The following is a 10,749-nucleotide window of genomic DNA, read 5'->3' as shown; positions in this document are numbered from 1 at the left end:
TTTTACTTAAAATTTTTTTTTATTTTTACATGTCTGCTTTTATTTATTTTTTTTTAATTTTTTTTTTAAAGATTTTATTTATTTATTTGACAGAGATCACAAGTAGATGGAGAGGCAGGCAGAGAGAGAGAGAGAGAGGGAAGCAGGCTCCCTGCCGAGCAGAGAGCCCGATGCGGGACTCGATCCCAGGACCCCGAGATCATGACCTGAGCCGAAGGCAGCGGCTTAACCCACTGAGCCACCCAGGCGCCCCTACATGTCTGCTTTTAAATGTATTAATCTCTGTAGGAGTCTCACAAGTCCAAATCCTAGACCTTTTGAGAAACTTCACACTGATACAATCCATTTTTTAAGAAATTTTCCTTATTTTGGGGGCACCTGGGTGACTCAGTTGGTTAAGTGTCTTGGTTTTCACTGGTTAACTGACTTGGTTTTGGCTCAGGTCATGATCTTATGGGTCATGGGCTCGAATCCTGGTTCAGCTGGAAGTCTGCTTGAAGATTCTTTCCCTCTGCCCATCCTGTCCCCCAACTCATATGCTCTCTAAAATAAAATAAATCTTTAAAAAAAGGGTTTACTTGTATTTTTAAAAGATTTTATTTATTTTACAGAGAGAGACACAGCAAGAGAGGAAACGCAAGCAGGGAGAGTGGGAGAGGGAGAAGCAGGCTCCCCGCTGAGCAGGGAGCCCGATGCGGGACTGGATCCCAGGACCCTGGGATCATGACCTGAGCCAATGGCAGATGCTCAATAACTGAGCCACCCAGGTGCCCCCAAAAAGGTTTTACTTATTTTTTAAAAGTAGTCTGTACAACCCAATGTGGGGCTCAAGCTCACAGCCCTGAGATAAAGAATCACACAGTCCATGAACTGAACCAGCCAGGTGCCCAATATCCATTGTTCTTTATGGTTTGTGGTCATCTTTAATTTAAACTACAATTCATTCCCCCCCCCTTTTTGACTACAGATGTCATTCTGGTAGTGTCTGGCAAGAAGGCACTGACAAAACCATGATGTAAGTTTTTGGAATTAAGGACGATGACGAATTTGTTTAACTGCAAAAATTATTACTACAGAATAAAAAAAATTGAGGAAAAAATAGTTTAACTTGTATGCACATGATGATATTGGCCCAGAATGTATCATGAGGACAAAATTACAAGTTAATTTGAAAATCCATAATTGCAATGGCATGTTTTAATATAACCTATCAGGAAATGGAGAAAATAATATGTATACAGCAGTTAATAAGACACTTTAAAGGAACATGTACAGAAATGTTGGTCTGATAAAAGAAATGTAAATCACATACAAACATAACTGAAAATGTACTGAAGAATTAGGTTCAGTTGTGAGTAATGAGAAAAACCCACAGTCTGCCTGTAAGAGGAAGGTGTTTATTCTCACAAGAAAGGACTGGGTCACAGAAGTCACTGTACAATGCAGTAGAGAAACAAACTACCACAGGGCTCCTTTTGACTGCATCACTGTAGCTGTGCTGGTGGAATGAGGAACCCAGGACAAGATGCTCACTACATGTATTAGACCTTATACAAATACAATCCAGAGAAGAAAGATGTCAGCGCTTTAAAGGACATTCTCAACCATGATAGTCTACATGTATTGCCTGGTGGACACAGGATGGCTTGCAGGAAAATCCAAATGGCATCGATCTTTGCTGTGGAACTTGTGGACACATCTGTGGAAACCTATGCTCTGAGAAAATGGAAGTCAAGTAGTTGGTGGTGATACTGAAGATACTCTTGACTGGCAGGGCAAAGAATGGCCTGGAAGGTGTGTGGAAAACGCCTCTGGTCTCTATCACTGCCTGTACTGTAACTCCAAAAATGAAGGCCTTCTTCCCTTCTGCCTTCCAAATCTCATGCAAGTGAGGCTATTAGTGAATTCTAATAGGAAACTATAAAGAGAACAGATTCTAGAAAATTAGGTCAAAACATTACCCATGTTGACCTGGCACATTCCAGGAGAGCCATCTCCAATTCTACATTGTTTTTTTTTGTTTGTTTGTTTGATCACAGGTCTCTTAAAGTGTAATATCCAAACCCACAGGAGAAATGACAAAGAATGAAAGGGAAATAAGTAAACAGCAATTCTAACGAGATAATACTCTATGATAAACTCTGCATACTTACAAACGTATGCCAACTACTTATTAGCCAGGAAAATAAGTCTCTTTTGATGAAAGAAAAAGAAGGAAATCTTTTCTCATATGAAAGGAGGACTATTTATAATGGATAAGGAATATCCAGTACCTGTGACATAAGGTCAATAGGAAAATCTCAACAAATACCAAAATGTCATTATTCCTTGGTCCCTTCACTTACTGAACAATTAAAAAATTTAAAAAAAATTAGCCCTCCTTACATATTAGAAATACGCTTTAACTCACCCATTGATCCAACAGACTTCAAAAGGGAAAGACAAAAATTTTATGACCTGATTCAGTGAAAAACGCTACCTACTAAGCTTACGTATGTACTATTGCTTAAACAGTGGTTACAGAATTGTCTCGACTCAGTGTCCAGCTGAAAAGCAACAACTGGAAGCCACAGTCCGGAGACTGAGTTTCAGAATGAAATTCATTATTTTTAATTTTGAAGCATTTCTTTCATGTAGCAAATTCTCTGGAGTATTATACTTGAATTAATTTATATCAGACTTTCCCCTATTGCTTTCATTTATAGCATTTCTCTCCAGTGGTGTTTTTACATGACCTTGTATTTGTTAAGACTGAAAACTCTCCTGTATTTTTCAGTTATAATTTACCTATCTAGTGTGCATTCTCATCACATGTTTATGTAAGGATGTGGGCCAATTGAAGGCTTTCCCGCAATGTTTACATTCCAGAAGTTTCTCTCCAGTGTGAATTCTTTCATGGCTTCTAAACGAGCTGGGTCGACTGAAGGCTTTCCCACATTCTTTACATTTATAGGGTTTCTCACCAGTGTGCACTCTCATGTGTCCTCGAAAGGTTGTACGATAAATAAAAGCTTTCCCACATTCCTTACATTCATAGGGCTTCTCTCCAGTGTGCGTTCTTTCATGTACTTGAACGTAACTTGAACAACTGAAGGCTTTGCCACATATTTTACATTCGTAGGGTTTCTCTCCTGTGTGAGTTCTTTCGTGTATCCGAAAGGAACTGGGGCAATTGAAGGCTTTCCCACATTCCTTACATTTATAAGGTCCATCTCCAGTATGTGTCATCATGTGTCTTCGAAAACTTGTGAGAGAAACAAATGCTTTCCCACATTCCTCACATTTATAGGGTTTCTCTCCAGTGTGAGTTCTTCCATGTATTTGCAAACCTAGAGGAGAGCTGAAGGTTTTCCCACATTGTTTACATTCATAGGGTTTCTCTGCAGTGTGAGTCCTTTCATGTCTTCGAAAGGAAGTGGGACAACTGAGGGCTTTCCCACACTGCTTACATATATAGGGTTTTTCTCCAGTGTGAGTTCTCACATGCACTTGGAAAGTGGTCAGCCAGTGGAAGGCTTTTCCACATTCTTTACACTGATAGGGTTTCTCTCCAGTGTGAGTCCTTTCATGTGTTCGAAAGGAACTAGAACAACTAAAGGCTCTGCCACATTGTTTACATTCATAGGGTTTTTCTCCAGTGTGAGATCGTTCATGTATTCGATATGAGCTGGGACAGCTGAAGGCTTTCCCACATTCCTTACATTTGTACGGTCCAACTCCGGTATGTGTTATCATGTGTCTTTGAAAGCTTCCAAGAGAAATGAAGGCTTTCCCACATTCCTTACAGTCATAGGGTTTCTCTCCAGTGTGAGTTCTTTCATGTTTTCTAAGGGAACTGGGACAACTAAAGGCTTTACCACACTTTTTACATTCATAGGGTTTCTCCCCCGTGTGAGTTCTTTCGTGACTTCGAAAGGAACTGGGGCAACTGAGGGCTTTCCCACACTGCTTACACTGATAGGGCTTCTCTCCAGTGTGAGTCCTTTCATGTGTCTGAAAGGTTTGATGATATCTGAAGGCTTTTCCACACTGTTTACACTGATAGGGTTTCTCTCCAGTGTGAGTCCTTTCGTGTTTTCGAACAGACTGGCGATATCTAAAGGATTTCCCACACTCCTTACATTTATAAGATTTCTCTACACTGTGATTCCTTTCATGTTTTTGAAAAGGCTGGAGATAACTGAACGCTTTTCCACATTCTTTACATTTATAAGGCTTTTTTCCATATTCCTGATACTTGTATGGTTTTGGTGAAGTGTGAGATCGCTTATGCCTATTAAGGGATGAATGGCGCATAAAGACTTTTCCACATACGCTGCATTCCCATGGTTTTACTTCAGTAGTTTTCTTGTTCAGATTAAGATTTGGAATAGGACTGAAGTTTCCTCCACATTGATTACCTTCTTTACTTTGGCAGAACCTCTCTACCGTTTGACTTCTGTAAAACAAAAACCAAAAACCACCAGAAGTGTATTATTGTGATTTCCCATCTATTAGTAAATACCAGAATTACATTGTTATCATTTACATGTAGGGGAAAGGGCAGGTTTTTCTGTCTTGTCTGAATTGTTTGAAAATGAATATTCTGCAAGAGGGGCTCAACCATAACTATTATATGAAAACAGTGACAGTCACATATGGAGTTTCTGGATAATAATTCCAAATGAACTATTTTTTAAAACACTGAAGATGTGTCACATTTAAGAAAACACTTTTGGTGCAAATTTTCTAGAAGAAAATACATCTGAAACTAGGCTTGCTTTTGCATTTTCATAACATACAAAGATTCCTTTGGATGCTGCTTTCCACCGTGAGTGCTACTCACCTTAGTTTTCTTCCCTGGTTTTTGTACTCATCTTCAGTGTTATGGTCTTTCCATTTTTTCCCTACAATGAAAACCCAGGAAAAAAACAATAAATTATAGAAGAATTATTACAAGTCCATGATGACCAAGTTCTGACCATGCCTGACTTACCGGAGGTATTCCTTTTCCCATTCCAAATCAAAGAATGCTGATGGGCGAGAAACACTTGTCCTCTAAATGACAAGGTGAAAGTAAGGTGTCGTCCTTACCTATTGAGGCCAGGTTCCTCAAGGTTTCCCGCATCACATCTCTGTAGAGCTTCTTCTGTGAAGGATCCAGCAGAGCCCACTCCTCCAGGGTAAAGTTTACAGCCACATCCTCAAAGGCCACTGGGTCCTAAAACATCCCACATAGGTGCAGAGGAGGATGGATGAGACAGCACTAGGAAACTACAGTCAATTCGTAAGAAGCTCACATGATTCTGTAATCTCAAAAAATTCTATGACTTGGTCATCAGAATTCTCACGCTCTGTATGTAATCATTTCTCATACATTTAGGAACATCATGAACACACGGAAATTATTTCTACTTTTTTACTATGTTCAAATCTTATTGCTCTCTGATGGTAGCATCCCAGGCGCATCAGAGAATGCGAGAAATGATATACAAGGAAAGAAACATTTGCATTTTGAGACCACCAATTCCTTGTGAGAAAAAAACTCAGCTCCTCCCTTATTAGCCACCATATCACACAGCACTGCATGAAGTGCAGGGTCACATCCTCAGGAAGTTTTAATGTGTAAAAACACAGTGAAACATGGGGAGCTTTTCCTTCTACGTCCATCGCCAGACATGTAAGGCCAGAGGGCCTGTGGGGATCCACTGTATAACCAGCACCAGCTGGCCATATTGTCCTGAAGCGCTCCAGGCCGTAAGAAGTAGTCGGATGCCACTGGCTGAATGAACACACCTAGCAGAGAGTATTAATTTTACCTTGTCTGTAAGAATTTTTGTCAGAAACGGAGCTACTCCTTTCTATTTGTCCCATTTCATGGGGCGAGGGAGTTACCCAGAAACTATAGCTCAAAAAGAAGGCATCACAACTTAGAACTCTACAAAAATCCCTACATTCATGGGCCTCAGAGCTGCCGCTCACCGACTTTTAGCATTTATATGCACATCTACTGGGATGGCTAAGAGGCTAGAAGAGCTTTTCCAGAACCATTAATGGTGTACTCCGGGCCCTGCTGAGCGTGCGCAATGGGATAAAAGCTGCAATTTGCAAGGAAGTTCGTTTGAAAGCCACAGTGCTTCGGTGGCAAGTGTGCCCACTGCTGTAAAACACACACAGGGCTCAGCGGCGTTTTCCTCCAAGAGAACAGAAGACCTCCCTTCTCCAATTTCAGGAGGCAGTGATTTTCAACCAGCTGCTCTGGAGGCCGCCCTTCCATTTCTCTCACTTCTGTCCCCTCAGGTATGGCACAGGAGTATGACTGCCTCACCTCTGGGCCTGCACAACCTGCAGCTAATTCATTCCCCTAAATGCTGGTGTCTGAAAAAGATGATTAACCCACAGATGTCTATATGGGGATATAGCTCCCACACAGTAATTTGGATGGCAGAGTTCACCCATTTGGTTAAGAAAAGAGAGGGGAAACTCACACTTCTTGGTAGATCCACAAAGTAAAATGAGCTCCCTGGGTGGGCTCTAATGACTTTTTCTATAATGGACCCCTGCACTTGCTCACAGAATGTCCTATGACCCAGTGTGCAGAAGGGAGTGGACACTACTAGCAGGCATGAGATTGCCGATCCTTATGAACACCTGCCCATGGTATCTGTCCTTGGTTGGTGGCTCCCAGCCACCAAGAGGTAGGAGGGAGCCCAGCAACCTGCTGAGAGTGACTCAGTGTGCCATAAACTGTTTATGCAAAGAATATGATACAGCCCAAACTCTAGTGTTTGCTCTGAGAGTCTGAACTTTCATTATGCACAGAAGGGGGTGCCTGAGTGACCCAGGCACTGAGTCTCTAAATAAGCTTCCTGGGGAGATAACATTTACATGTGCTGTTACAACACGTCGTTTGGGGGACTGAACCCTTTCTATGGAGTACAATAGGAGGTAACACATCTCCTTGAAGCTTGCATCTGGTTTCCTCCAGAACAAATTTACTTATATTATAATTTTTATTATTTTATTATTTTTTAAAAGATTTTTTTTATTTATTTGAGAGAGAGACAGTGAGAGCATGAGCGAGGAGAAGGTCAGAGGGAGAAGCAGACTCCCCGTGGAGCTGGGAGCCTGATGCGGGACTCGATCCCGGGACTCCGAGATCATGACCTGAGCCGAAGGCAGTCGTCCAACCAACTGAGCCACCCAGGCATCCCTTATATTATAATTTTTAAAGTTTATTTATTTTTAAGTAATCTCGACACCCAATGTGGGGCTCAGACTGATGACCCGGGATCAAGAGGCGCACGCTCTTCCAACTGAGCCGGCCAGGCACTCCCCCCACTCCCCTGCCAAACCAATTTAATTAAATACTAAACAAAACAAATGGATGCTATTTAATGATCCTAATAGAAAAAGATTAAAATTTTTTTTTAAATATTTTATTTATTTATTTGACAGAGAGAGATCACAAGTAGACACAGAGGCAGGCAGAGAGAGAAAGGGAAGCAGGCTCCCTACTGAGCAGAGAGCCTGATGCGGGACTTGATCCCAGGACCCTGAGATCATGACCTGAGCCGAAGGCAGCGGCTTAACCCACTGAGCCACCCAGGCGCCCAAGATTTAAATTTTTAAAAAGATTTTATTTGACAAAAGAGAGAGAGAATAAGCAGAGGGAGAAGGCGGCTCCCCACTGAGCAGGGAGCCCGATGTGAGTCTCCATCCCAGGACCCTGGGACCATGACCTGAGCCAACGGCAGAGGCTTAACCGACTGAGCCACCCAGGTGCCCAAAAAGATTTACATTTTTATTGAGCATCAAAGAATGAAAAAAAGTGAAAATATGGTACATGTTCTTAGAAACAACTCCATTTCCCAAGATGTTTCCTCTCCCAGAATGTTTTTCTATAAAATCCCATCAATCCCCAAAACAGACTTTTTAGGGGTCAACAAAACCTATTCCTCCAAACCTAGTATGAGGAAAAAAGGTCTTCCAAAGAACAAAGGGGTGGCTTGCCTAATACACATCAACGTTTCTTAAACTATAGCATTCCAGACAGCACAGTATTAGCAGAGAGAAAAACAGACCAAGAGGAAAAGCATCTTCCATGGGCCAGCATTAAATTCTGGAAGCTGGTCAAGGGCAGATCAGGCATTGTGATCTGTACAGTGGCAGACATCAGAAACCCTTTTTATTTTTTTAAAATATTTTATTTATTTATTTGAAAGTGGGGAGGGGGAGAGAGAGAGGGAGAGAGAGAATGAGCAGAGGGAGGAGCAGATGGAGAGGGAAAAGCAGACTCTCCACTGAGCAGGGAGCCCAATGTGGGGCTCGATCCCAGGACCCTGGGATCATGGCCTGAGCTGAATGCAAATGCTTAACTGACTGAGCCACCCAGGAGCTCCCAGAAAGACAAACTGTTATCTACCTGGAAAAATGCATTGTATTCACTTCTATTCCATGGAAAATAGCCAATTCATTATAGATTTAAATGTGAAAGATAAAACTAGGACACTTGAGAAGTCATAGATGAATGCTTCATTGATCCAAAAATAGGGAGAATTTTCTCGTAAGAGGGAAAGAGTAAGACCTGAAACAAGAGACTGAACAATTCATAATCAAACTAAGGAAATTAAAAAACAAGGTAGAAGAAAATATCTGTAATAACGCGCAATACTAAAGAGTTAGGGGCGCCTGGGTGGTTCAGTTGGCTGGGCGTGTGCCTTCAGCTCAGGTCACGATCCCAGAGTCCTGGGATCAAGCCCTGTGTTAGGCTCCTTGTTCAATGGGAGCCTGCTTCTCCCTCTGCCTGCTGCTCCCCGCTGCTCGTGCTCTCTCTCTCTGTCAAATGGTTAAATAAAATCTTAAAAAACTATATTAAAAATAGTTTGCAGAGTAAGACTGAACAGTTTAAAAATAGAAAATAATCAAAACATTTAACAGGAAGATGAAAGACCATATATGAAAAAAAAAGTCCATCTGGGGATGCCTCCATAGTGCAGTTGGCTAAGTATCTGACTCTTGGTTTTGGCTCAGGTCGTGATCTTGGGGTTGTGGGATCAAGCCCCATGTAGGGCTCCATGCTCAGTGCAGAGTCTGCTTGGGATTCTCTTTCTCTTCTCTCTCTCTCTGTCCCTGCCACTTGTGCCATCTTTCTCTAAAAAAAAAAATCTTAAAAAAAGAAAGTCTTTCTGCTAAGTAATAAGGGGAAGAAAAAAAAAAAAAGGCCAAGCACATTACATTTCATACTGATTAGGATAAAAATTAGTCAATTTAATAACGCCAGGTGTGGATGACCAGTCAACAAATACATAAATCATGCACGAATGGAGGAAACCATCAACTGACACGCTCCATTGCCATTTCCTGTCAATCTGAGTTTGATCACGAGCTACAATATTCCTCCAATGTCCAGAGAATTTATTGTGTATTTGCACTTGGGAGTCTGACACAAGAAAGAAAGGAGCTGTATTTTTAACAAGAGTAAAAATGAAATTTGAAAAAGTCGAAATACCAAAAGCAAAGCAATGGGTGAGTAACTTGGATGGCTCGCAGCCATCAAGATACAAGCATTTATGAAACATACCATTGCAAAGAACCAACCAAAACACATTTTGAATGTGATTTCATTAATATCTATTATTTATTTATCTAATTATCTATTATTTTTATTTATTTGACAGAGTGAGAGAGCGCAAGCGGGGGGGGGGGATAGTAGAGGGAGGGAGAAGCGGGCTCCCTGCTGAGCAGGAAGCCTGATGTGGGGCTCGATTGCAGGACCCTGGGACCATGACCCCAGCCCAAAGGAGACACCCAACCATCTGAGCCACCCAGGTGCCCCTATACTCATATATCTAAAGGTAAAACTAAAAGAATACCATTTAGTGGGGAAAAAAAAGATGGCAAAGGTTAGGGAGAATAAAACATCAAGTCAGAGGTCATTCATGGTGCAGGATGGAGAGAAGTCAGGTCAGGAGCCTCAGGAGACAAAACCTGTCCAAGGCCCACTTATAAATAATGATGATCACAAAGATGTTATTATTACTATTATATTGTTATTACTATAAAATCTTCCCATAAAGCATTATACATATCATTTTCTGAATATATCTGATGATAAACATTTAAAGAATTAAGTTTGGAGAAGTATGAAGTTCTTATTTTTTATTCTTGACTCTGTAATATAGAAATCTGAATTCTAGTTCACAGATCTGGGCAGCAAAACAAACTGATAACAAGTGTTTATTTTTAAAGAATTGGTTACATAGCTCTTAAAAACAAAGGTTGAGACATACTGGTATGGAAAGATGTGAAGGATTTATCAACAGAATAAGTAAAATGCATTGCATTGTATATACAAGGTTACCTTTTCTGTGGCTCTAATAGTCACCCACAGAGGAAGGTAGACGCCCACCCAAGATCTGACTCAGATCAGACTGACCACACACACAGGCCAAGAGGGCATGAAAAGATTTCTTCCATCATGCAAGTGCCCAGTGGAGGTAGGGCAGGGCGGGCCTCTCAACCAGGGGAGAAATGCCTTGAGAAAGCAAGGAAAGGAACCTGGTTGGATTTTGTTATGGAGATTTGGGAGTGGGCTAGAGTGAGACTTCAGGTACCGGGACAGGGCCTTCAGCGAACCGAATATTTTGCCAGCGCCAAAGCAGTGAATAGTTAGGCTGTCTTGCCCCCTTGTACGGAGATGGAGGAAAGGAGAGATGAAGGTTGAAAGCTGTCAGCAGACAAACATCAAAAAATGTCAGAGACTCCCGG

General features: G+C 41.5%; 1 protein-coding gene across 2 annotated transcripts in view; it reads right to left on the bottom strand.

Annotated features, from left to right (window-relative positions):
• Positions 1-1,377: 1,377 nt before the first annotated feature.
• Positions 1,378-10,749, bottom strand: part of LOC116883124 (zinc finger protein 791-like) — a 40,985-nt gene continuing 31,613 nt past the window's right edge. For both annotated transcript variants that reach the window (XM_032884105.1, XM_032884106.1), the window contains 3 exons: positions 5,074-5,200; positions 4,826-4,886; positions 1,378-4,438 (listed from right to left, as the gene is read on the bottom strand). In XM_032884105.1, coding sequence (XP_032739996.1) covers positions 2,788-4,438; positions 4,826-4,886; positions 5,074-5,107 — 1,746 coding nt within the window. In that variant the 5' untranslated portion in view covers positions 5,108-5,200 and the 3' untranslated portion in view covers positions 1,378-2,787. The remainder of the gene's footprint in view (positions 4,439-4,825; positions 4,887-5,073; positions 5,201-10,749) is intronic.

The sequence above is a fragment of the Lontra canadensis genome, unplaced genomic scaffold (assembly GCF_010015895.1).
Source record: "Lontra canadensis isolate GAN:19392208 unplaced genomic scaffold, GSC_riverotter_1.0 scaffold88, whole genome shotgun sequence".
Classification (NCBI taxonomy): Eukaryota; Metazoa; Chordata; class Mammalia; order Carnivora; family Mustelidae; genus Lontra; species Lontra canadensis.
Note: the sequence above shows the minus strand (reverse complement) of the source record. Positions and strands in the feature narration are given on the sequence as shown.